This window comes from Phyllosticta citribraziliensis (assembly GCF_038025025.1).
Source record: "Phyllosticta citribraziliensis strain CPC 17464 chromosome Unknown J3D65scaffold_2, whole genome shotgun sequence".
Classification (NCBI taxonomy): Eukaryota; Fungi; Ascomycota; class Dothideomycetes; order Botryosphaeriales; family Phyllostictaceae; genus Phyllosticta; species Phyllosticta citribraziliensis.
In genome coordinates, this window is record NW_027117339.1 from 1,538,006 (window position 1) to 1,561,964 (window position 23,959).

The window sequence follows — 23,959 nt, forward strand, 5'->3', positions numbered from 1 at the left end:
CAGTACCTGTAACTTCTTGTTGCAACTTCTGTTGTTCTAGTCCGCGGTCCCGTGGCCTGCTCTGCTCCCGCTGCAAAGCTGCCAGCCGCCGCCGTTGCCGCAAGGAGCTGCTCCTCGCATGATACCGGTAGCTGGCCTAGCACACAAAATACTCGCTCGAGTAGCCGGCCATGGACATCAACTCGCTGCTGTCGCCACAGGAATCGCCCGCCAGCGACACCACGCCGCCGCCTCAGCCGCCGCAGCAACACCATCACCACCACCACCACCACCATCCTCCTCCTCCTCCCCCCCAATATCACCACTCGCCGCCGCAACAACCCCACCACCACCATCATCACCAGCGCCCCGGCCGCCACCAGACCAGGAAGTCCTCCGGTCTCAGCCAGTCCGTCAACGCCTACTCCTCTCCGCCGCCGCATCAAGAATATCTGCATCACCACCAACCGCAAACGCAAACGCAACCACAACCGCAACCACAACCACAGCCGCCCTACCAGCACCACCACCAGCAGTCGCAACTGTCCACCTCCGCCGTCGCGCCGCATAACTACGTGGGGCAATACTCTCCAGCTCCCAATGTCTCGTCGCCTGGCTCATCCCACAACGGCCAGGGTCTGCTGAACGCTCCCAAAGCCACCGCACCAACCGCGCAATTGAGGAGCCCCCTCCAGCAGATTGCCGACCGCGAAGCTCGGAGTCAGCCGCCGCGCCGCCAAATCTCGACGCAGGGAATTGACGCTTTGGCAGGTTTGTCTTGCGTCATTCATTCTCGTCGTGGGTAGTAGCTGACACGCCGCAGAAATCGCGTTGCAAAACCCCCACCAGCAGCCTGCCCGTCAGTCCCCAGCTGGCCTGCGCTCACCACACGTCTACCAGCGCCCGGCGTCCGTCTCTCGACCCACGAGGTGAGCCACAAGTCCGAATCCGTGCTCAATCAGCTTTTGCTGACCACAGTGCTAGCTACCAAAACATTTCAAGCCTTGCTCGGTCCCTTTCGTCAAACTCTAGCAAAGACGTCGCAATGTCGGACTCTTCGCAGTCGTCGCGCGTCCTATCTGCTGGCGCTCTTTCACCGGCCGACAACCAGGCTGTCAATGAACTGGTTGCGCACCTGAACGAAAAATCTTACGACTTTCCCTCTCATGCGCGCTTGGTGGGTCTCCTACACAAGGGCCTACACGACCACATCAACCCACCAGACACCCCCGAAGTAAAGCGCGACCCGCGGACCTACGAGTTGCTCAACGAGCTTCGGCGCGCGCGGCTCTCCATGTCTTCAAAATTTGCAATGACTGAGGATGCCTGGATCGCATGGCTCAACGACGAGAAGATGCTGTCGCGTTCCATCGACGACAGAATCGGCGTCATGGAATTGTGTGCCAAGGCCGTCCAAGAAGAGCCGGCCAGCGCTGCTCTGTGGCGGTTCTACGGCGACTACATGTACGAGCTGTGGGCTGCCGCATTCAGCGTGGAGCCATCAGACTGGACAGAGGACGAAAAGACTATCGGACGTGAGGCTTTTACATGGCAAACGATGACGGAGGTGTGGGAACAGGGGTTGGCCTCGACCCAATGGCATATGAATGACAGCAATGTCGTCTGGGATCGGTGGATGGAAATCATGCTCGCCGACCTTGAGCGGCATCCGGACCCGCACGCGCAGCAGACGCTGAAGAATGCCTTTACCGACCGGCTGGTCAAGCCCCACGCCACGTGGGACAGCACGTTCCAAATGTTTTCGGGTTTCATTTCAAAGTACGAAAATGCTGCATATGAAGAGACCATGATGGTCATGACCAAGCGCGCTGCGCAGTCAAAGCAGCAGTACTCGTTGCGCGAGCATTTCGAAACCAAGATTGACAGGGCCCTCAAAGCCGGAGACAAGGACGCAGAATGGGAGGTATATTCTCAGTACCTCGAATGGGAGCTGCGCAACAAGGGTGTCTTCAGCTTCAACATGATCAACGCTCTTTATGAGCGGGCGACTGTGCGCTTCTCGCTGGACGCAACGGTATGGGAAGACTACTTTCAGTTTCTGATCGAGCATCCCGACCCCGCGGTACCGGCGTTGCCCGTGCTGGAGCGAGCAACTAAGCACTGCCCATGGTCAGGAAATCTGTGGTCGCATTGGCTGCTCACTCTCGAAGCAGAGGGCAAGCCGTTCATCGATATGGAGAACGTCAAGCACAGAGCCACTGAAACTGGCTTGCTGGACGTTGGCGGCATGGAAGAGCTGCTCAAGGTTTACGTCGCGTGGTGTGGCTACCTGCGGCGGAAAGCATTCGACGTTGGCTCGACTGAAGATGACATTGACATTGCAGAGGTTGGCATCCGATCAGCACTAGAACACGTCAAGGAGATCGGAGAGCAACGATACGGCAAGAATTTCCAGGGAGATCCGCAGTACCGCTTGGAGAGAATCCACATCAAGTTTGTCACCCAGAACGGCCAGGTTGACGTGGCGCGTCAATGCTGGAAGGCTCTCATTCCAAAACAGGAGAACAGCTACGACTTTTGGTACCGCTACTACATTTTCGAAATGGTCCTGTGGTCCAAGTGGGTTATCCGGGACAAGGGCAACGCAGGTCAACCCCTCGAGTCTCCTCGAGAAGCCACCAATCTGCTGAGACAGGCGCTGAAACGCGTCGCGACAATGGATTGGCCAGAGCAACTCGTCCAAATGTTTCTTAACCACTGTGAGCAACACGAGACTGTTCAGGAGTATCGCATCGCCATCCTCGAGACCCGGACTGCAAACAAGGATGTCGCGGCAAGGCGACAGAAGGAGGCTGCTGAAGCCGCCGAGGCGGCTGCCGCGTACCAGGCGCAGTTCTCGGCGGCTGCAGCAGACGTCGAGACTGAAGATGCTACCCTCAATGCGAAAAGGAAGAGGGACGGAGAGGCTGCTCTCGAGGAGAATGCGGCTAAGAAGAGCAAACAAGGGGATGCCGATGCTCCAAATTTCGAGACAACAGCCGCTCAGCCCAAGCGTGACCGGGAGCACACCACCATTATCGTGAAGAATATCCCGCAAGATGCTTCCGAGACGAGGATCCGCCAGTTCTTCCGGGGCTGCGGTAAGATCAACAGTCTTGCGCTGGTGACGGAGAAAGATGGAGTAAAGTCTGCAACTATCGAGTTTGAAACCCCAGAAGACGCTCAATTCGCTCAATCAAGAGATGGCAAGGACTTTGATGGCAACGCTGTTAAAATCTCACTGGGCACCGGCACAACGCTCTTCGTCGCAAATTACCCGCCGGAGGCAGACGAAAAGTACATGCGAAACCTGTTTGGCCAATATGGAGAGGTCGTTCAAGTGCGATTCCCATCGCTGAAATACAACACCCACCGCCGGTTCTGCTACGTTTCCTTTGCCTCAGGCGAAGAGGCCGACGCTGCCTCGCGAGCACTCGACGGCGCCGGTCTGAGTGGTGGCCTCAAACTTGTTGCAAAATTATCAGACCCAAATCGTGCTGAGGCTCGCCATGGTGCTCAGTATGAGGGTCGGGAAGTGGTTGTTGGCAACGTGCACAACGGCGCTTCGGAACAGGAAATCAAGGATTTCATCAACGACTACGCTCCCGACGGCCTACAAAGCGTGCGCGTTCCTCTCAATGTGTCAGGTAAAAACAAGGGCGTCGCCTTTGTAGTCTATGACACCAAGGACAACGCCCAAAAGGCCTGTGAGCTGCTTGAAGCCAAAGCACTCCGTCACCGCATTGTCCGCGCCAATATATCCGACCCTGACCGCGGCAAAACTAAACGCCACGCCACGACTGTGATAGGTACCAACCCTAATGCAGCATCAGCGTCTCCTGAGCCCAGCTCCAACAGCCCTACCGCAGCCACCAATGGCAACGGTGTTCATGAGTCTGGCCCGGATACCCGCCGCGAACGCACGATTGCCCTCATGAACATACCCGATACAGTCAACGACGCACGCGTCCGCGCACTCCTGACACCATTTGGCCCTCTCCGGAAGCTCATTCTAATGCCCGAGCATGGCGGTGCCATTGTAGAATTCGTCAATGTCGCAGACGCTGGCCGCGCAGCGCTCGGCGTCGAAGGACAGGAGGTCGCAGAGGGTGCTCGGGTCCGAGTCGGCAGCGTGGAAGAAATGAAGCGTGAAAGGGGCACGGAGAGGGCGCAAAAGGGGCAGTTTGGTGAGAAGGGCAAGGGAGGCGCAAAGAAGAACGCAAAGGACGGAGAAGCCTCCAAGACCGATGGAAACTCTGCCTCGTCGTCTGGCCTCGCTCTGGCGCCACAGGCTCCCCGCGTCAATCGACCAGGCCAGTCGCGCGGCAGCCGCCGGGGCGGACTGGGCGTCAAGCGCGGCGCGCCTGCCGGTCTTCCGTCGAGAGCAACAGCAGCAGCAGCAGTAGAGAAGGGGGGTAATGATGTTGAGATGGGCGGTACGGGCGCGGCTGCTGCTGCAGGGTCCTCGACCCGCAAGAGCAACGCGGACTTCAAGGCCATGTTCCTTGCGAGCAAACAAGACCAGCAGGAAAAGGAGAAATCTGCAGCCCCACCTGCGGAGGCTGACGGCGGAGGAGGAGGAGGAGGAGGAGCCGAGAGAAAAGAATAGAAGCCGTCAAGTGGGTGGAGCGGTCAAAGGAAAAAGTTCATTTTGAGATGAAGGAATAAAAGAGGCGAAGAAGCAGGAGAAGGCGAAGAAAGGTCAATTGAATCGAAGGAGTGGGGTTACTGGAATTGTTTTGCATAAATTTTCTCGCTGTTTTTCTATTCTCTCTGTCTTTTTCCTCTCCCAACACATGGCAACCTGATTGGTCGCTGCTGTAGCTCAAGGGAGACTAGTGCGCCTGCATGTCGACATATGAATGGGGCTGAAAGCGCGCGTAGGGGTGGGGGTGGGTGGTAGCTGAGGTAGTACGTATATGGTACTGGTAGTTGAGTCGAGTTGTCGTATAGCAGCAGCAGCACGCTGATTGATCGGATCAAAATCAGTCAATCAAGAGTCAATTCTATGGAGTGGAATCTGGTATCTCTCATTTTGCTCACGCGTATTCGGATGTAGAGCAAAAAGATGTCTACAAGACTGTTGTGTAGGACCAGAGGGCGGAGAGGAAATGTTTGGGATTACTCATTTTTTGTAGAGGTGTGATCTACAAGAAGCGACGAGATGGAGTCATGTTGAGCAAGCAGAAGGAACCTGTGACACCGCCTATTTCCTTCCCAGCTTCTTCTTGAGCTCCGCAAGCTTCCTCTGGCGCTCCTCCATGGCAACCATCTGCTCCACGTCCTGGTTCTTCTGCCACTGGCGGACGCTCTCCATGACAGTCCCGAGGTTAGGCCCGCCCTCGATGACATCGTACAAGGCCATGAGAGTGACGCCACTGCGGTGATCCGACACGCGGCCCTGGCCAAAGTTGTACGTGCGAATCTTGTGCTCGCGGCCCTGCTTCGCGGGCCCAACGACGCTACGGCGCATCTCGACCTCTTGCTCCTCGCGCTTCTCGCGGCGCGCTTGGGCGATGCGCGCGCGCAGCAGCGTCCACGCCTTGTCCTTGTTCGCGTGCTGGCTCCGCGAGTCCTGCATCGAGACGACCGTGTTGGTCGGCATGTGCGTGAGCCGCACCGCCGACTCGGTCCTGTTAACGTGCTGCCCGCCGGCGCCGCCCGCTCGCATCACCTCGACGCGGACCTGCTTGGGGTCGAGGTAGTAGTCGCTGTTGGGGTCAGTGGCATCCTCGCTGCCGCTGCCGCTGGCCGGGAAGCTGGGCAGCACGAGCACCGTCGCTGTGCTTGTGTGTGTCCGCCCCATGCTCTCTGTTACTGGGACGCGCTGGACCCGGTGCACCCCCGATTCGCCGCGGAACCTGTCGTATGCCCCTTCTTCGTTGATTTCGAGAATCGCTTCGGTGACGGGCTCTACGGAAGAGCTGGCGCCGCCGCTGCCCGTGTTCACGTCGGCCCTGTCTAGCTTCAGCAGCGAGGAGCGCAGTCCTTCGCGCGAGCAAAATGCTTGGTACATGTACAGCAGGTCGCCAGCGAACAGCGTAGCTTCTTGTCCTCCGATGCCCGGCCGTATTTCGAGAAGGCAGGGCAGGTGCGCAAACGGGTGTTTAGGGATCAATGCTTTGGTCAGCGAGTCGGACGCGTCGTTGAGCTGGTCGACAGTCGCGGTCAGGTCTTCGGCAGCGAGTTCGCGCAGTTCTGGGTCCGCCTTGTGGTCACCGAGGATCTTTTGCAGCTCTGCGAGGGCCTGCATGAGCGGTCAGAGTGGGTGTGTTGCTGTCGAGCTGGTTTGAAGTGTACCTCGCTGGCTTTTGTCCAGGTCTTGTATGCCTCTGTAATGTGGGACATCTCACCGGCTTTTTTGGCCGTGGCCATGTCGTACTTTTCCATGAGCTTCTGCTCCAATTGCTCCTGTTCGGCCACGAGCCTGCGCGCTCGCGACACGACGGCCGGAGGCAATGCGACGGGAGGCGCTACATCCTGCGCTGTAGATGTGGATTGGAAGCGGAGGGAGATGTGTCGGATGGGTAGGTGTGGCCGGAGGCGATATGCTCTGCACAGCCAGCCAAAGCTGTTCATGGTGGAGAAAAGACGGTGGACATGACGGCGTCGAGATTAAGTTCAGGCACTGAGTGAGTGACGTGCAGAGCGGAGCGGAGCGGCGATGGTCTGTGTGAGCGGACTTGGCAGGACGGCGGAACGTCTTGAATCCCGCAAATGATTGACGAGTGATTGGTCTCTTGCATTGCTCTCCCTCTGTTCATGTATCAATCGACTTGACCGAGGCCTGTCTAGCCCCATGTCACCGGTCCATCGGTGCGGTGCCGACTGTCGCGGGCGGCGAAACGACCGGGCCTCTGGCTCTTGCCTATCACGTCAGTCATCGGCACCACCCCGCAGACCACCGGCCATGGATAAAGTGGGATGTCCCTCCACGACATTTCACGTCGCTTCTCGTCCCATCGTGACTCTTACTCACAAATCTTTTTTGTCTCTAGATTCTTGTATCGAGTTGTCTTTCGTATCTGCCGTCCCCCCAACCGAGTGACTACTGCTAGACCACTCCTAGGCCGATCGACTGACTTCTGCCACGATGCCCCTCAATTCCCAGGCTATATATCCTGCTGCTGACCCGGAATTCATCAATTTCCCCAGTCGGCGCAGCACCGTCCATAGTACGAAGGGAATTGTAGCCTCGACGCAGCCACTTGCATCTCAAGCAGGTATCCGGATCCTTAGAGAAGGTGGAAATGCCGCTGTCAGTCTCCATGTTTGATCCCAAAAGTAATGTTCTCACGAAAATAGGACGCTGCTGTTGCCGTGGCCGCGGCGCTCAACATGACCGAGCCTGGATCGACAGGTATCGGTGGTGACTGCTTCTGCCTCTTCTACGAGGCAAAGACTCGCAAGGTCCACGCATTGAATGGCTCTGGCCGTTCGGGTGCCAATGTTACCTTGGACTTGATCCGCAAGGACTTGGGAATACCCGAGGATCAAGTGGGCAGCATCCCCATGACCAGTGTACATGCAGTCACCGTGCCCGGAGCAGCGGCAGGTTGGGTAGACACTGTCCAAAGATTTGGCAGTGGTAAACTGAGCCTCGAGCAAATCCTTGCTCCAGCAATCGAGCTGGGAGAGGAGGGATTCCCCGTGTCAGAGCTGTCATCAACTTTTGTACGTCGTTTGAAGTAAATCCGGCTCGTTCTCAGCACTGACTATGGATTAGTGGCATAACAGCGAGCACACGATCAGGAAGGCATCGCCAAACTTTGTAGAAATGCTCAAGAAAGATCCAACTGCCCCCGCGGGCTGTCGTGTTCCCAAACCAGGAGAGATCTTTAAGAACCCAACTTTGGCAAACACCTTCAGACTTCTTGCGAAAAATGGAAAGAAGGGCTTCTATGAAGGTCCAGTGGCCGAGGCCTTGGTCAAGGTCGTGCAAGACCTCGGTGGTCATCTGACCTTGGAAGACTTGAAGTCCCATGCTGAACTGGGCAGCGAGGCCCCTGACGCGATCTCTCTCAAGTTCCGAGGCCAAGGGGTCGGAGAGAACCATGAAGGCGACGAAGGGGTGGAATTGTGGGAGCATCCACCCAACGGCCAGGGCATTGTTGCTCTCATGGCCCTAGGTATCTTGCAGGAGCTGGAGAAGGCAGGCAAGATTCCCAAGTTCCGCCCTCAGGACCACAATTCTGCCGAACACATTCACGCTGTGGTAGAAGCTCTTCGTATCGCATTTGCTGATGCGAACTGGTGGGTGACGGACCCAATCGTCGAGAATGTACCCACAAAAGAACTCATCTCGGAGGCATACCTGGCTGAGCGCGCAAAGCTCTTCGATCCCTCCAAAGCTTCGGAGATTCTTGACCACGGGTCGCCTGCTCACAACCACAGCGATACTGTTTATTTTGCCTGCGCAGACAGCGAAGGCAACGGCATGTCGTTCATCAACAGCAACTACGGCGGTTACGGGACAGCCATCATCCCTCAGGGCTGTGGTTTCACTCTTCAAAACCGGGGTGCCAATTTCTCTCTGAGAAAAGACCATCCCAACGTCTTCAAGCCTGGCAAGCGTCCGTATCACACCATCATCCCCGCCATGATAACGAACCCATCGGACGGCAGCCTTCACACGGTATATGGCGTCATGGGCGGTTTCATGCAGCCTCAGGGACACGTCCAGGTACTGCTCAACACGCTCGTCTTTCAGCTGACCCCGCAGGCTGCGCTTGATGCTCCGCGCGTCTGCATCGGAGCGGGTATGCCGGATCAGAGCAACAAGAACAGGGGCCTTGACCGCACGGTGTACCTGGAGGAGGGCGTCAAGCCAGAAGTGGCAGTGAAGCTCGAGGAGATGGGCCATAAGGTCGCAATTGTCAAAGGACACCAGCGGGGGCTGTTTGGACGAGGGCAGGTGATTCGGTGCCATGAGGAGGATGGACAAGTGGTCTGGAGCGCGGGTAGTGATCCAAGGGGAGACGGCGCGGCGATGCCATTGTGAGCATTAGGTACCATGGTAGGGGGAGTGTCAAATATTATTAGGTGCCTGGATCAAAAGCACCTCAGCCACGTGGGAGTGGTGCGGTGACGGTGAGGTGGAGGTCGGGTGGGCGGGCGGGATGTGCACAGGGGCAGGGCAGCCGCAACCTAACTGCGATAATGGATGCCGACAATAGCCCGCGCTTTGGCCCTTCCTATTCCTTTGCATCGGCTTTCCACCGACTTTGTTCCCAGGCACGCCCACTACCTACATCCCCCCTCACAACCACCTCTGCAAAACCGGTCCTGGCCCAGATGACCTTCTTTTGAGACCCTTCTACCACGCCCGTCTGACACCTGTACAACATCAAACGTTTTGCAATCCAGGCAAGTCTCCTACGCCCACCGCTCTTACTCATCCATGAGGGGCCCATGTGCCACGACCGGACCGGGGTGTGAAAGACATACTGACCTTGTCACAACACAGACACCTCGAACCAAGCTTGTCAACGTCAACGCCGACCATCAACACTACCTCCCCCTCTGCCCATGGACTCGATGCGCAGTCTCAACACGTCGCTGCCCCCTGCGAGGCGGCGGACGCAGCCCTCGGCACCTTTGTTGCAGGCGTTTAAGAGCGCCGCATTGCAGGTGACAAACCTATACAAAGCGGCGGCCTCCGATCGGGAAAACGCTCACGATGAGGGCTACCAGGCAGCCCTGGAGGATCTACTGAGCTTCATGGACGCCGAGAATCTCGGGGTCGGAGATGGCGAGGGCTGGCGCGTTCGGCAATGGGCTACGGAGCATCTACAAGATGGCTTGATGGGCAATTCTGTGGGCGACAGCGATGACGAGCCGGAAGAGGAGCAGCGCGCTCGAAGTTCGAGTCCGGCAGTACAAAGAAACCCCGATCGCCACCAGGCCACGTCTATGACAACATCTGCATCTACAAACAATGCGAACCCCACCCCTGCGCAGACAAACCTCCGCAGCTCCACAACTCCAGAACCGCAACCGGAGATTTTGCCCTCGTTCGACGGCTCGTCGGTACCAAAGGCCGACTTTACCTTCCGCGCCTCTCAGTCCCTGCCACCGCCTTCGCACGACCTTGACATGGCAAACGACGTTGACAACACCGATGGAGCTGAAGACGCTGACAGCACCCGTCCTCCGACCTCTCCGGTTCAGATCAACCTCCGTCACAACCGCCCTCACCACCGCAACAGCCGTCCCAGCTCCACGCGTTCCAACCACAACAGAGAAAGCAGTCGTGCTGCAGCCGCTGCCGCTGCGGCTGCCACCGCTGCGGCCATGGCCGGCTTGGGAAACTTGGGACAAGGGGCTGGCTCCAAACGAAGGGTCCCATTTGGTGATGTTTTCGACATCGGTCCTGGGAATGGAAACGGGAGGGATGGATTTGGCAATGGGGGCGGAAAGAGGGGCAGATGGACATGAAGCACTCATCTTGATGCAAGAATCTTCAGTCATGCCCTACAACATCTATATCGGAACGACGAGTTGGACGCGCCAGGAAAGCGGCAAACGAGGAGGATTAGAAAGAGGCTAGGGTAGATTAAGAGATGGAATGCCGTGTCTGTTGCTGAAATGGCTTGACATGGCCTGGCGTGGTGATCTTTGGGACATGGTGGCCTGGTTTGGTGGGCGTAAAGACACCATTTGGACGAATTCGCAGCCGCCACTCAGGACGCCGCCGCGCCCATGGAGAAAGAGGACCGCCACGACTCCATCACACCGCCACAAGGGACGAGATATTGGCCGAAACTGACGACAAACGACACAACAAACGGGAAACGGTGTGTAGGCGGGGGACATACAACGAGGGATACGCGGCCGACGATATGTGAGGTTGACCAGGACGAGACCGGAGGAATCAGGTTGCTTGCTCATTTTGCATTGGTCATTCGATTCACATCCTCATGGCATTCTGTGGATTCTTACCATTCACTCATATTCCACGATCAATTTTTTTGGCGGGCATACGGAGTTTTTCATTCTTTCTCCTTGGTCTGTTGCCTTTGATCTTTTTTGTGTTCTTTCGGCTGGCCAGCTTGTCTCCTTGTGGCTTTTGCATCACGTCATATCATCATCATCATTATCATTACCATGGTCACTGCATTCGGTATGATTCGGTATACAAGCATGCATGCTACATATGCCTAGCGAGTTCTGCGATCAAATCATTACGAGTTGGAACGGGATGGCCTGGTTTGAGCCGCCTCTCTGTTTATACTATTCACGGAGGTCTTGGGGCCGCGCTGGGCAGTCTGATGTCGATTAGCAAGGGCGAGGGTACAGGGGAGGCCGCAGGAATAGAATAATGAATAGATCCGATTGAACATTCACCTGTCATGGAAAGAGATACACTGTGTCACTTTCAAGTGGTGGACTAGGGAGCATTCGTACGCTGCACCCTAGAGGCACTGCACTGGGAGGCTTCGTACCTTGCCCGTTGATTGCCACGCGTTGAGGAGCATTCGTGTCCTGGCCCCCGTACAGTGGTGGTGGCCATTGGCACTATATAAACCATACAACTGCGGATTTCCACTCAGAATTCTCTCCATCCCTCTACAACCAACAATTCTTCTTCTTCACGCCGAAAATCTTCTTCCACAGTCAGAACATCATCTTCCGAAGTCAAAACTTCATCTTCCCAAGCCAGGACATCATCTTCCCAAGTCAGGACATCAACTTCCCAAGCCAGGACATCGTCTTCCCAAGCCAGGACATCGTCTTCCCAAGCCAGGACATCATCTTCCGAAGTCAGGTCAGTTTCACAACTTCGGAAGTTTGGAGAAGATGGCAGCTAACGAGTCGAGCGCACAGACTTCCAAAGCCCCGGAGATGGCCGGTCCAGTCCGTCTTCGCCTTAAATTCAAAGAGAGGAGGCGTCGTGATCCTTTTGAGAAGATGGCGCGGGAGAGGGCTCACTACAACATGAAGAGCAACAACTTGTACCGTCAGTTCTTCGAAAAGCTCGAAAAGGATATCAAGTTCATCCGAGACGATATTGACGATTTGAACACCACGGTTTCCCAAGCTCTGGTCAAGGCGTATGGTGGAGACCCAGGCACGACAGTCGAAGATGCTCTTGCAATGGATGATGACCCGACTGAGTCTCTGCGACAACTCATATCCCAGGACTTCAGACCCTTCGACAGCTCGCGGAAAATTGGCCGTCATCTCAAAAAACTGGCCCTTCAGCCCTTGATTCCCATCATCCAAGGTCTCCGTCTTCCCGTGGGCAGGTCCACTCTTGCCATCCAAAAGACCTTGTCTAATCTTCCTGGTCATTGCACCTTCGAACAAGAGCTCGAGAAGGCCAGAGACAACTCCCTAAAAAAGTTTCCAGAGTATCCAGAGGCCTTTCGAGTGGCGGCAGATTCTTTGGATATCCTGGTCCAAGAGCTCGATGACATCAACAAGCAGAAGGAGGCCGTCAAATCCTTCCTCCATGCCTACAAACGGACCTATGTTGAAGGAAAAGACTACCCTTGGCATATCAAAGATGCAAATTTAGGTTCGTGGAGAACATTTGCTAGGGCTGTCCCCGTGTCTGGCAAGATTGGAACGGAAATGGATATGAAGGTGGACGCGGCCACCAAAGCGGTCGGCTGGTACCAGCACGAGCGGATTGCCGACTTCGAAAGGCAGCTCGACCTTCTCAACAAGTACGAGGAAACGCTGTCAACCGAGGAGATGCTGTCGGCCTGGGAAAAGCCGTCAACCTAATGGACTGGCAGCAGATCTTGGTGAGAGGCGGCAAGTCCCTCAGAATACTTCTCGGCTTTCCCCTTGACGGGCCTGGTGGAAAAAGAAATTGTCGACAAATTGAGCAAAAAAAGCGATGGCGAAAAGGACGCCGGATTGAACAACAAATGGATCTCATCAAAAGGGCCAAGACTTCAAAGGTCCCAAAGGATAACTCGGAGGATGTTGATTTCGGAAGTTTGGGTCGTGGGGACGTGGATTGAAGGTTCTTTGGAGTGATGGAAATTTCTTGGGTAGTTTGCTCTTTGGCAGTTTGCCATGATGGCCATGGGTACAGAGACTCTCTCTTTGGGAGTCTCATGAAAAGGTTGGTTTGAGGTTCTTCGGAAGCGATGGAATTTTCTTTGGCAGTTGGCTATGGTGGCCCCAGGGACGGAGAGACTCTCTCTTCAAAAGGCTCATGAAAAGTTTGGTTGGAGGTTCTTCGGAAGCGGTGGAAATTACTTTGGAAGGTTATGAAGGCCCTGGTGCAGCGGGATTGCGACACCGGAAGGGCAAAGAAGTTCAACCTCAGGAGACAGGCAAAACTCATTCTCATTTGCTCCATGGCCTGAAAGAGGTGACAATCCACAAACATGGAAATCACAGAAAATGACTTATTCTTGCGCATGGAAGACACGCTCCACTCACACATTGTCACATCCCTAACTTGCGAGAGCCTCCGTCGACACTCATAGCAGCCAGTTCTCTTGCGTGATACCGGCGAACTGACCTGACCATGTCCATCTCGGCGCCCAAGTCAAGCTGGCGACTGACCATGCCGAGCTGTTTATGAAGAGCAAACTTGGTGGCTTCTCCAACATGTGGAACTTGGCCATTTGTCAACTTGCCTCAGCAGCAGCGCTCAAGTGCCCTCTCCTCCGCTCACCAAACGCACGAAGCATCAGATCCTGCAAAGCTCCAGTCAAAATGCCTCCCAAAGAGAACCCCAAGCCTTCTGGCGACGGTTGCGGCCCCGAAGACACGAAGCAGACGACGGACAAGCGCAAGGAAAAGGCATGATCTCAGTGCCACAGCCATCTGAGTCACACCGTCCACTGACTTCCACCAGATCACGCAGCAGCCAGGCGAGCCATTTGTCCCGAAGACTTTGGAGGATGTCGAAGTATGAAACCTCCCAAGTGAACATTTGGAGGAGCACAACGCTAATATCGCGTAGAAGAAGCGCAAGGCAGACCGCTTTGTGCGCGAATTCGAGGCCAAGAGCAGGGAACTCCAGAAATACTTCGAGGACCAGGACAAGTGAGCATCGGAAGAGTCTGCAGCCGTCCAACGAGCTGGGAGAAATTCGAGGCCGAGGAGACCCAATACATCGAGGAGGCCGTGACAGAGATGGGAAGATAGGGACCCTAAACAGAAGCCGTAGAGGACCAAGGTTGCAGCACAGGCTGCATCTGGAACCGAAATCCAGACCTTTTCCCTACCAGATTTGCTAAATCCATCCGTGCGTTCTGAGCTTCTTGAATCTTCCAACGACCGGCTCGTTTTTATCCTGCAAGCCTGAAAGTTGGCTCTGCTTGGGTCTCTCTATTTCTTCGGGCAACAGCTTTCCGTACTTCTTGATTGCATTTAGAGTTTTCAACCTCCAAACTTGGTCCATTTTAGCTTTCTTGCACTTGTTGCCTTGCGAGCTTTGTCGATGACCTCTGCATCGTATCCAGATCGGCTGCTTTCTATGACTGAAGTGTAGATGCGAAGGCTCAGGGTTCCAATGGTGGAGGTGTCGTCTCTTTGTATCCAGCGCGTTTGTCGATGTGGTGGTGAGGAAGGTTCGGCGCCGACGCGCCGACGCGTCTTCCTTCCTTCCTTCTCGCGTAACATCCTCCCATCAACAACATCTCCCTCCATCAGCACTGAAGCCATTCTACGACTCGCGAGCCATCAAACGCACCTCATTTTGGACAGGAAGGCGAAGTGGCATGGATGGTGAGTGATCAACCAAAACAGCAAGCTAACAAGGAAAATCCCCTATGAAGCCATGCCCGCCTACGTCATCGCGACCCTCTACCTAGCGCGCAGCTCTTGACAGGACCCTCACCACTCATCGTCTCAAGCAGGAAGCAGAAATCAAGTGAACTGGATACCGTATGCAAGCATCCTTTGAGCCCCCAACACCCAAGAAGGAAGCCTCCGCGATACATTCATCTTGAACAGCAAGCAAGCACACAAGGCAGTAGCCGTTTCTCCCAGGATACCGCGGAATCACCACAAGCATCGGCCTGCAGAACTGCTCTCCACGAGGGAAATGCTCGGATTCGGCTCGACAAACTCTCAACCCACCCCACGCCGATTAAGATGGCATTCTACACTGGCGAAAAAGGACGAGCAAGGCACACCGAGCAGAAGGAGTCGATGGTCACTCCCGGGGTCAAAGCCAGCATGCGCTCTGGTCGCTTTTGAAGTGCATGGTATGAAAGGCCCATCTCATGTGCGCCAGCCACTGCTCCCGTACATGGTGTTTCCCGCCCTGCAAGGCTCTCCTGGAAGTCAGTGATTGACCTGCCCAAGACGTCGACCGCATGGATACCACCTGAGCATGCACAGGAGGAAAGATCGCAGAACATAGTGGGAAGAGCTAAGCAGGCCGAAGGTGCCAGACTTTTGCCCCTTTGGAGCCGGAGCCTATCCAATGCAGCCGACCGTATGAATTGAATTGCGCGCCGTGAACCAGGCGAGAACAACGAAGCTATCGACTCCGTGGTCCAAGAATCTCGAGCGCTGGCCTAGTGGCCCCGCACACCAGGGAAGAAGCCACGAGCGCAGTTGCGAAGAAGTACTGTTGCAGCAAAGTGGACCAAGGATATCCAGCGAACGAGGTTGCATTGCGCATGAATTGCGAAAAACTTGTGCCAGTCTCGCGCATCGTACGGGAAGACGACCGCTGTGTTCGTCGTGGCAAAGGCAATACCATCTTGGCACCCCCTTACGACGTAATTTCGTAGGGCAGAAAGATGTTCGTATGTCTATCCTGTCTTATCTTTGCCAGGCGCTGCAACCCCGCACGTCTTCAATCCCACGAGGACATGCCGCGAAACGGCCTGAATGTGGAAAAGGTTGTTTCATCCAACGACAGTGTTTCACCCGCCGAGAGCCATGAAGGCTTCCTGTCTTCTTCTTTTAGGGCTCGGTCGATTTCTATCTCATTGTGTCAATAAATGTAAGTGCTCTTTAGGTCCATTTGGTCGAGGACTTCGGAAACTTCCTGTCCGGTCTATTCAGAAGCACGAATGCTTCTTATACTTCGGCCTGTGACTATGAGTGATCTTCCAGAGAGCAAAGAGTTGCAGATACAGATCAGCCATATCAACTCGTCGAGCCAATGGCACGGTGCCTGTTCCAAAATTTCTGGAGGACGGATTTCTCCGCGCGTCTACGTCGTTGCACTGGTGTTTGGCATCATCATTCCTTTCTTCAGACATGCAGAATGCAACAACATTCGCCTGAAACTCGGAAGAAGTCCCAATTGGAGCGTGCTAGTAGTGGTTGTGGCTGTGAATGAGGGACGACGCGTACACCACTCGAACATGTCCGGATTGTCGTCAAACGAACTTGTGATGATGATGTCACTGTTGCTATTTGGAAGGCACGAAGATGTGAGGTTGATCAGAAAAAGGCTCCCGCTTACCTAGGACCGACTATTGATCAACAGGGGACTCACTCACACCCCTGGTTTTTACCCCGCATTGTTTCTATTCTTACGTTGCAACCCTTTTCCACCCCAACGGTCTGCCTCGCTCTACTTGCTTAGCGCTCGGCTACACCCTAGCAATTTTGTGCATCCAGGATTTCCGCGGAACAAAACTTCAAGCTGTAGTTGGTTTTGCCTTCCGGATCTTGTCAGTCAAGATTTTGTTTGCGGTACTGTTTTATGCAGACATGATGGTTTAGCAAAGAAGACTGCTAACAAATTCATCAGCAAAACCTTGGAACCCGAGGCTTCGGAAAGTCGGATAGCCTAACCCGGTTGACGCCCAGGCTGCAGATTAGGGTTGATCAGGGTGACGCAATTTACCTATTAGAGAAGTGTCAATACTTCTTTGTCACCCGACCCCTCAAACTCCTGCAGGCTCGGCCACTGTCATCTATGATCTTTTCGTTCTCCTTGTACCTCGCACTGATCAATTCGACCATCTTTGCCAATTTGCGCTGTCGCTCAACGCTAGATTGCAAGTGCCAATCTTACCACTGCTCGTCCTATGCGGTTGACGTGTGCGGCACAGGCTACAACTCCGACTTGGCTATAGATGACGTTGAGCTGCCGATTTTTTCGGCCGTTGACCACGTTGCTCCACCGCCGCGAGGCCTCAACTCAACCACAGGTTTTGTGTCGCAGATTTCCGAATTAATCTTCCGCGACAAGGTTATTTCGCCATCCAGTCACAGGCCAGCAGGTGACTCGACTGTATCTGTGCGAGCCGAGAGGTCCGCAGTGACGGTCCGCTTGGACGGATCCCTCGTGGCGGTCAAGCATCGGAACGGACCGTGCCGCGCTGGAAGGTTAAACAGGAAGAAAACCCAGATTGGCTGCAGGAGCCACTCGGCTGCCCTCCGGGAGGACAGGGCTATATTTGTTGTTGAGACCGGGGCTCACATCCATTTGAAGCTCATATATATCCCGTTGCTGCAACACACCCGACAACGGATTCCCGAAGCAGCAATCTCACTGGCCAGTCATTCCGTCTTTAACACATACATCCGGGTCCATCGGAGCATCACAAGACTTATATTCAGTCCTGCACTTGGAACATTGAAAAGGACCAGAAAGGACTTTTCCACAGGAGCACCCGCAGTACATTTTGGCCCGAGCCTACCAAGGATTCTGCCGTTCCTCAACCAATCCTACCCGTAAGGACTCCCTTTATAAGGCCGCCTGCAACTTCAGTCACTAACATTTTTGTAGTTCTACAGTTGAAATCCCCAGTATCCGCACACGACATCCAGACCGTCATCGTACTTGGCAGCGTATCGAAACAGCCAACCAATCAACACCGACCATGGCAGCAGCCACAGCAGCAGCTATGATCCCGGACACCTTCAGCGTCTCAGTCCTCGTATTCAAAGGCGATCCCATCGACTGGCAACGCTACCGCCACACCGCACTCTGTTTCCGACCAGCCTCGTCATCTCCATCCCCACCTCCCACACCATCGCCGCGGCGCCAGCGACGCGACTCCTCCACTGGCAATGGCGCATCGACACAGGCCCCTCCCCCGCCGCTCATCATTCACGCAATTGGGGCCCCTTACGAATACGAAATCCAAGTGATCGACGACTACGAGCCCCGGCGCGATCCAGAGCGCACATTGGTGCAAGACATTGCGGTGGGAAAGCTGCACAAGGCAGTAACGAAGGAAGACTTAATCGGTGTGGTTTCGAAAATCCCGGTTGATAACACAGACTCTGAATTCAACTGCCAAACGTGGGTTGAGAAGGCTCTGAAGCAGCTGAGTGACGAAGGCTGGGTCACAGAGGAAGAGTACAACAATGGAGTGGACGGGATGGTTGAAGCCATCATCGAGGCAGAGGAAGAGCCCGAGTGAACAGTCTGTTTCCAAGCGCGAATATCGATTTGAGCATTCCGGGGGAGCTTCATTGGATGCGGTTCACAAATTCTTTTTTTAATTCGCTTGGTTGGTCGGCAATCCTCCAACTCACGCAGTACGGCATAGGCATCTAGTCTTTCTAATGGCTTTGCATAGGGAGGGACGATTTTGGGCAAGCAGGGGGATAAACTTTTATTCGATGGGATAGCGTTTGGTGATTTGTCAAGTCCTACTATATATACCCCCAGGATAGCTAGTATCTGAAATTAAGTAGCTGACCTTGAAGACTCCACGGCAAACGATGTAAGTATCTGCAATAGAAGTTGACTGCAGAATCCTGCACATCACCATTGCTGTCATCACATGCACCAGGAATATCAACATGAATGGCCCAAGAGCCAGCACAAAGAAAATATTGCAGGGATCCACGCACCTGGTACTGCGCCGTCTTGGCCTAGTGATCGAAATCTAACCGAAACGGGTATCGAATTGATGACAACCATGGAGTATCCCATTGCTCCCATTTTCCGACCTCCGACTGCCCGCTGTACTCGGAGCTCGACGGGATTGCCTGCTTGCATCTCACGCTTGTCTCGACCAAGCTTTGGCATGGTCCTGTAGTTTTACAGCTTCATTCGACTTGCTTGCGTTACGAGGATTCTTGGACTCTGCTGGAAATGATCATTACGCAAGTGGAGAGGTCGACATTGGCTCTGCTCATGCACACTTTTCTGGGCTAGAGGGTTGGAAGCAATAAAAATCGCCGAAGATCAAGCAATCAACAGGTGTTGTGACGACGTGGAGAGGACACTTTCTACTCCCACGCGACTATGACGTGTCAAGTATACATGACTACAAGCTCTATGGCGGACTAGCGGGAGCTAGACAGGGCATGGCAGGGGCACATGTGCTCCGAGGTCTCTTCCAGAAGAATCAGAAGCGACGCTCGCACGGAATAGATGAAGGCTGCCTCGTAGAGCCCAATCAGACAATTCGAAAACGTTTCACCATCGCACAGCGCTCAATTTGAATCTGAACACCTTGAAAGCTTGGCTGAGTAGCTGATACTTGACAGAAGGCTTCAGCACTTTTGCGACGATCGAGTATCTTCGGACCAATTGCTCTGTTACTACAACTTCATCGACTCCACTCCCCGTCTTCCGTTTCGAGACCAGGACTTTCCAATGGCCGACACGGCATCTCAGACCATTCTGGTCACGGGAGCATCTGGCTTCGTCGGTGCCCACGTCGTCAACAATCTTTGCAACAAAGGATACAAATGCAAGGCTGCTGTGCGGTCTGAATCATCTGCAGAGCGCGTCAAGAAAGCCCACTCGGCCCACGCATCCCAATTGACTACCGTAGTGGTTCCAGACATCGCAGTTGATGGGGCCTTCGATGACGCTGTCAAAGACGTACATGGCATCATCCACGTCGCCAATCCGGTTATGCGCCTGTCCCCCAGCATCTCAAACAACTTGGACGAGCAACTGAATCCATGTTTCAAAGGCGCCACCTCTATTCTTGAGTCAGCGCACAAGAATAACAAGGAAATCAAACGCGTCGTTTGCACCTCGTGCATTCAAGCCACAATTCCATTCGCGGGTACCGTGCCAGGCGGCAAGGTGTTCACCGAAGAAGATTGGAGCAATGCCGACTGGGACGAAGCAGCCGAAAGCACAGATGCCTTGAAAGGTTTCATTGCGGCTAAGGAGCTCGCCGAACGGGCCCAACACGACTTTGTCGAGAAGAACGGCGCCAGCTTCAATGTGACGACGCTGGTGCCGTCATCGCTCCTCGGACCGGCCATCAACAACATCGAGACCATGGACCACTTGTCGCCGTCGGTCCAGGGAGTTTGGTACCTGATCAAAAACGTCATGCGCAGCACCGGACAAGTCGGAGTTCCGTACTTCACTGACGTGCGCGATCTCGCCGAAGCGCACGTCAAGGCGTTGGAGGCCGGCAGCGAAGGCGGAAATAAGAGATATCTGGTTGTGAACGGGCCGGCGACGGGCGATCGCACGGCCTACATGATCATCAAGAATTTCCCCCAGCTGAAGAACAGGCGGTTGGAGAATGCTGCGGCGAGGCCGGCTGGGGAGCTCTGGAAGTACGACAGTTCCAAGTCGAAGAAGGAGTTGGGTGTTCCGACGCGAACTTTGAAGGCTTGCATGGTAGATATGGTGTCGAGCCTGCTGAAGATGGAGAAGGAGTCGACGGATGGTACGTGAGGAGCAGGTCGCGGCTGATTGGGAGCAGAGTTTGTGTAGAGCAAATCAAGATGGCGAAGAATGTGTCAGCTTGGTGTTCGGAGCGGGTAATTCAATTCAATTCTGATGGTAAAGCTATTTCAGCAAATACAACCCACAGGGTCACATTTTTCAACATGGAGTACTTTTGTCGACTCTAGGTCTGCAAAATCCGGTTCGGTTCGTCATAGCAGTCGAGAAAAGGGTTGTCTCCCTCAACAGTAGCGATGATGTGGAAGGAGATGGATACCGCAGACATGACAGCTTGTCGTAGGTCTTGAAAAGAAGCAAATGAGGTTTCGGACTGCTATATGGGGCCGACTGGCCGGATTCAGAAGAATACATCTCGGAGACCGGGTTGCCAGCAAGCGTTCAACCAGGAAAGGTTGTGGCGAATGCAAGAAGAGGACGGAGAAAATGGGTGCCTGTATGGATTCGAAGTCGAGAAGCCACTGAAACGTACGGAGGAGCAGGAAGCCGGCACCAGGCGATGATACCACATCCAATGAATCGCAGGTAGCAGGGTTCTCTTCTTTTCGGCGCGATTTTGGTAGATGTCGGTCCGCAAGCACAGCTGAAAGACATTGTTCCTTGTACTTCCTTCAAAGGTAGCGGGAACAAGCCTTTGATTGGCGGCGAAGCTTGATGGATTGGATGATTGATTGGGCTGGTTCGGTAGCGAAACAAGCAATGGTTGAGCGGCGCATTTGACGACGAATTGACGGTACCATGGCTTGGCGACCAATCCTTATCTTGCCAAGAGCATGATGAAAATCTGTTGTCACTTGTTCAGCGATAATGATTTCTCCCTGTCCTTACCTTTTCCAAGGATACGAACGGCCCCTGTACAGTACTCTCAGCATATCAACAGAGGTCCGTGTCGCAATTGTCATCACCGAGCTTTGAGTGTTGAGTCGCAATGAAATGGTTCAAAGGTGACTTTTCGTTCCTCTATTTTTTGGTTCCGTGGGAAAAGCGATCCGCATCTATGGCCCGGGATTCTGAACAACTTTTTTTGAAAAGCCAAACAAAGCACTCAACCATAGCCTATCCCTTCTATTCCCAAAGGCACGTGAGAACCTTGGTCCACTTGCTGTTCCTCACCGGTGGCGGCTTCTCTTCCGCCAACACGCGTTCCATGCCCGTGTGAAGGTCTACTTCGTGCGGGTCGTACGCCCACTTGTCGTTTCTCGCGTAAATGCGATGGCCAAAGTAGATGGCCGCAAAGATGGGAATGCCAATGTACGAGGTCAGGAAGGAGCTGGCCGACCAATTTTCAGGCCAGAAGACGGTGAAGCCGTTGATAAGCAAGAGGAACGCGTAGCCGACCATTATAATGTAGGAGCCATATGGCTGAATCGGGCTGCGATAGGGGAGCTCGCCGGTGACGTTTTGGGTGATGCAGGCCCTGCGGAAGCGGAGATAGATGATGCCGCAGGCGATCCAAGAAATGTAGGAAGATGTGTTGGTGATGTTGACAAACTGATGAAGAGTTAGTTATGCTTGCTTACCGGAATCTGGGGACTGGAGACTGAGCCAGGCAAAAGTAAACGGGGCTGCTTACCCAGTTGAAGACCACCGATGCAGAGTTGCCCACGTTGAGGTATGCCAAAAGACAGAACACACTCGTAGCGGCAACGCACATGTATGGAATACCAGACTTGGTACACCGGCTGAAAATCTTGGGCGCAGAGCCTTGCAGAGAAAGCGCGTAAAGAGATCTAGAGCTGAGGTAGAAGAAGCCGTTCGCTGAGGACCAGGCGGAGATGAGGATTCCTCCGTTGACGACCGAATCCAGTGCCTTAATTCCGTTGCGCTTCATTCCAATGACGAATGGCGAGCTTCCAGCTCCTTCTCCTCCTGCAGTCAGCGCTGGGTCGTTGCTTGGAACAATGATGCCGATGGCAAGGACGCATCCGACGTAGAAGAAGATCAAGCGGTAAATGTAGCGGCGGGCTGCGATTGGAAGATTGCGCCGAGGGCTCTCCATCTCGCCTCCGGTAGTGATCAGCATTTCAGGAGCGAAGGCAAAGCTAGTTGAACAGTTAGTATCGCGAGTGTAAGGCATTGGGGTTGTCCCGGTCGTTGGTGGTTTGCAGGTGATCCTTTTAGCATGCAGTAAAAGTGGTAAACTTACGGGAAAGAGGACATGACAAAAGTCGACAGAAGCGCGATAAACCGGCCAGTGTCTCCTCCGGCCATGTACGTGTTTGCGGCACCTGGCTCTTTCCAGTAGCGGAATCCAAGACGGTCTTTGGAAGGACCACCACCAAAGAAGAGGATAATCGAGACCATGAGCAATCCGAGCATCATGATGACTTTTGTGGCCGCGAACCAGAACTCGGTTTCACCATAAAAGCGCACCGGCAAAGCGTTAAGGCCGATGACGACGACCATCATAATGGTGATCCAAACACCAATATTGACCGGTGAATTCCAGTAGTCGATCACAAGTCCGGCAGCTGTAAGTTCGTATGGGACCAAGATTCCAAGCGAGTAGAAGTATAGGTATCCGAGAGCGAATCCGAGCGATTTCGAGACGTAGCGGTATGCGAAAAGATTCATGGAAGATCCAGGGGTTGGTAGGTAGGCCGCAACCTCGACGATGGCCGTGACAACGCAGAAGATGAAGAATGACAGAACAATGTAGCTGCCCAAGAGGAAGGCTGGTCCTCCTCTCGCGAGTGTTTGTCCGGATCCTACGAATAGACCAGTTCCAATGGTACCTCCGAGCGCCTAACGAGTTGTAAGCTTCGGCACGAGCAAAGCATTTACACTTTTCGTACGATCATCTGAGCATGTCTTGATTTGAGGCCCTGAGAAACTGTTAGTTGTAGACTCGGGGAAATAGGCGACACGGATTTTGCGCAACAGAGTAGAAACTTACACGCTGTGTTGACTGCGTCTCGCCTTCAAACACCTCCCCAGCGAGCACATCGGTACCAAGCGGTTTGACGCGCGAGCTTCCATCGTAGGAAGGCGGATCATTGCTGCTGGCCTTTTCGATGCTTGCCATTGTGGACAAACTGCGCAAGTGCAATTGGCCGAGTGGTTGTTTCTGGTGAACAAGATGGAGGGAATCAACGATATTTAAAAGCTCACCCCTTCTTCAGGTGTCGCCATTTGCTGCGCCAAATTTTTTGGAGAGGGATTGAGGGCGATAAGATACGCGTCTCCCTGTTTGGTCGAAGCACGGGCAGATGGTGATTAAGTACCGACCAAGCATACAGAGTGCCTAGTTAGCGAAGATTTGGGGGCAATAAGGCTGGCCTAATCAGCTTGGCAGGCCACACAACTGCTGAGACTAGGTTGGATTTTCAAGAGCGCTGTGTCATGCAGCTAGAGCGGTGCTAAGCGGCTGGCGTTGAGGGTGTATGCTGTAGGAAGGAGATACGACAGGTGTGGGGTAAGGTG

At 54.2% G+C, this 23,959-nt stretch overlaps 8 protein-coding genes across 8 annotated transcripts; 5 read left to right on the forward strand and 3 right to left on the reverse strand.

The window, feature by feature from the left end:
* The first annotated feature begins 54 nt into the window (after nucleotides 1-54).
* J3D65DRAFT_217660 (pre-mRNA splicing factor) lies at nucleotides 55-4,887 on the forward strand. The gene is made up of 4 exons (XM_066794553.1): nucleotides 55-554; nucleotides 615-750; nucleotides 803-908; nucleotides 964-4,887. Exons 1-4 carry the CDS (start codon nucleotides 171-173, stop codon nucleotides 4,586-4,588), a joined length of 4,251 nt encoding a protein of 1,416 aa, XP_066658780.1. The 5' UTR covers nucleotides 55-170; the 3' UTR covers nucleotides 4,589-4,887.
* Nucleotides 4,888-4,907: 20 nt separating this feature from the next.
* On the reverse strand, nucleotides 4,908-6,808 carry J3D65DRAFT_613957 (uncharacterized protein). Its single transcript, XM_066799163.1, has 2 exons — nucleotides 6,280-6,808; nucleotides 4,908-6,226 (listed from the first exon to the last, which is right to left on the reverse strand). The coding sequence occupies exons 1-2, from the start codon at nucleotides 6,556-6,558 to the stop codon at nucleotides 5,186-5,188; spliced, it is 1,320 nt and encodes a 439-aa protein (XP_066658781.1). The 5' UTR covers nucleotides 6,559-6,808; the 3' UTR covers nucleotides 4,908-5,185.
* On the forward strand, nucleotides 6,740-9,083 carry J3D65DRAFT_613958 (nucleophile aminohydrolase). Its single transcript, XM_066799164.1, has 3 exons — nucleotides 6,740-7,237; nucleotides 7,285-7,653; nucleotides 7,706-9,083. Exons 1-3 carry the CDS (start codon nucleotides 7,073-7,075, stop codon nucleotides 8,978-8,980), a joined length of 1,809 nt encoding a protein of 602 aa, XP_066658782.1. The 5' UTR covers nucleotides 6,740-7,072; the 3' UTR covers nucleotides 8,981-9,083.
* Nucleotides 9,084-9,347: 264 nt separating this feature from the next.
* On the forward strand, nucleotides 9,348-10,657 carry J3D65DRAFT_217755 (uncharacterized protein). The gene has a single exon (XM_066794554.1). It carries the CDS (start codon nucleotides 9,508-9,510, stop codon nucleotides 10,414-10,416), a length of 909 nt encoding a protein of 302 aa, XP_066658783.1. The 5' UTR covers nucleotides 9,348-9,507; the 3' UTR covers nucleotides 10,417-10,657.
* An 899-nt stretch (nucleotides 10,658-11,556) lies between these two features.
* Nucleotides 11,557-13,111, forward strand: J3D65DRAFT_690628 (uncharacterized protein; the record flags this gene model as incomplete). Its single annotated transcript, XM_066803909.1, has 1 exon — nucleotides 11,557-13,111. A coding segment is annotated over one exon (1,155 nt), but the record flags the coding sequence as incomplete, so codon positions are not given.
* Nucleotides 13,112-13,270: 159 nt separating this feature from the next.
* Nucleotides 13,271-14,591, reverse strand: J3D65DRAFT_613966 (uncharacterized protein). Its single transcript, XM_066799165.1, has 2 exons — nucleotides 14,307-14,591; nucleotides 13,271-14,242 (listed from the first exon to the last, which is right to left on the reverse strand). The coding sequence occupies exons 1-2, from the start codon at nucleotides 14,348-14,350 to the stop codon at nucleotides 13,615-13,617; spliced, it is 672 nt and encodes a 223-aa protein (XP_066658785.1). The 5' UTR covers nucleotides 14,351-14,591; the 3' UTR covers nucleotides 13,271-13,614.
* Nucleotides 14,592-17,744: 3,153 nt separating this feature from the next.
* On the forward strand, nucleotides 17,745-20,527 carry J3D65DRAFT_664864 (uncharacterized protein; the record flags this gene model as incomplete). Its single annotated transcript, XM_066802785.1, has 2 exons — nucleotides 17,745-18,286; nucleotides 19,369-20,527. The coding sequence occupies 2 exons, from the start codon at nucleotides 17,745-17,747 to the stop codon at nucleotides 20,525-20,527; spliced, it is 1,701 nt and encodes a 566-aa protein (XP_066658786.1).
* Nucleotides 20,528-21,245: 718 nt separating this feature from the next.
* J3D65DRAFT_217988 (amino acid permease/ SLC12A domain-containing protein) lies at nucleotides 21,246-23,782 on the reverse strand. Its single transcript, XM_066794555.1, has 5 exons — nucleotides 23,433-23,782; nucleotides 23,332-23,361; nucleotides 22,683-23,281; nucleotides 22,110-22,578; nucleotides 21,246-22,027 (listed from the first exon to the last, which is right to left on the reverse strand). Exons 1-5 carry the CDS (start codon nucleotides 23,559-23,561, stop codon nucleotides 21,602-21,604), a joined length of 1,653 nt encoding a protein of 550 aa, XP_066658787.1. The 5' UTR covers nucleotides 23,562-23,782; the 3' UTR covers nucleotides 21,246-21,601.
* Nucleotides 23,783-23,959: the final 177 nt, after the last annotated feature.

Coding starts and splice junctions, on each gene's coding strand:
- J3D65DRAFT_217660 (XM_066794553.1), top strand. CDS start 171: ATGGACATCAACTCGCTGCTGTCGCCACAGGAATCGCCCGCCAGCGAC. Junction 555..614: donor CCGTCGCGCCGCATAACTAC/GTGGGGCAATAC, acceptor CACAACGGCCAG/GGTCTGCTGAACGCTCCCAA. Junction 909..963: donor TCCGTCTCTCGACCCACGAG/GTGAGCCACAAG, acceptor CCACAGTGCTAG/CTACCAAAACATTTCAAGCC.
- J3D65DRAFT_613957 (XM_066799163.1), bottom strand. CDS start 6,558: ATGAACAGCTTTGGCTGGCTGTGCAGAGCATATCGCCTCCGGCCACAC. Junction 6,227..6,279: donor CCTGGACAAAAGCCAGCGAG/GTACACTTCAAA, acceptor CCGCTCATGCAG/GCCCTCGCAGAGCTGCAAAA.
- J3D65DRAFT_613958 (XM_066799164.1), top strand. CDS start 7,073: ATGCCCCTCAATTCCCAGGCTATATATCCTGCTGCTGACCCGGAATTC. Junction 7,238..7,284: donor GAGAAGGTGGAAATGCCGCT/GTCAGTCTCCAT, acceptor TCACGAAAATAG/GACGCTGCTGTTGCCGTGGC. Junction 7,654..7,705: donor CAGAGCTGTCATCAACTTTT/GTACGTCGTTTG, acceptor ACTATGGATTAG/TGGCATAACAGCGAGCACAC.
- J3D65DRAFT_217755 (XM_066794554.1), top strand. CDS start 9,508: ATGGACTCGATGCGCAGTCTCAACACGTCGCTGCCCCCTGCGAGGCGG.
- J3D65DRAFT_613966 (XM_066799165.1), bottom strand. CDS start 14,350: ATGGACCAAGTTTGGAGGTTGAAAACTCTAAATGCAATCAAGAA. Junction 14,243..14,306: donor ACTCTAAATGCAATCAAGAA/GTACGGAAAGCT, acceptor TCAGGCTTGCAG/GATAAAAACGAGCCGGTCGT.
- J3D65DRAFT_217988 (XM_066794555.1), bottom strand. CDS start 23,561: ATGGCAAGCATCGAAAAGGCCAGCAGCAATGATCCGCCTTCCTACGAT. Junction 23,282..23,331: donor CAAGACATGCTCAGATGATC/GTACGAAAAGTG, acceptor ACAACTCGTTAG/GCGCTCGGAGGTACCATTGG. Junction 22,028..22,109: donor CATCGGTGGTCTTCAACTGG/GTAAGCAGCCCC, acceptor ACTCTTCATCAG/TTTGTCAACATCACCAACAC.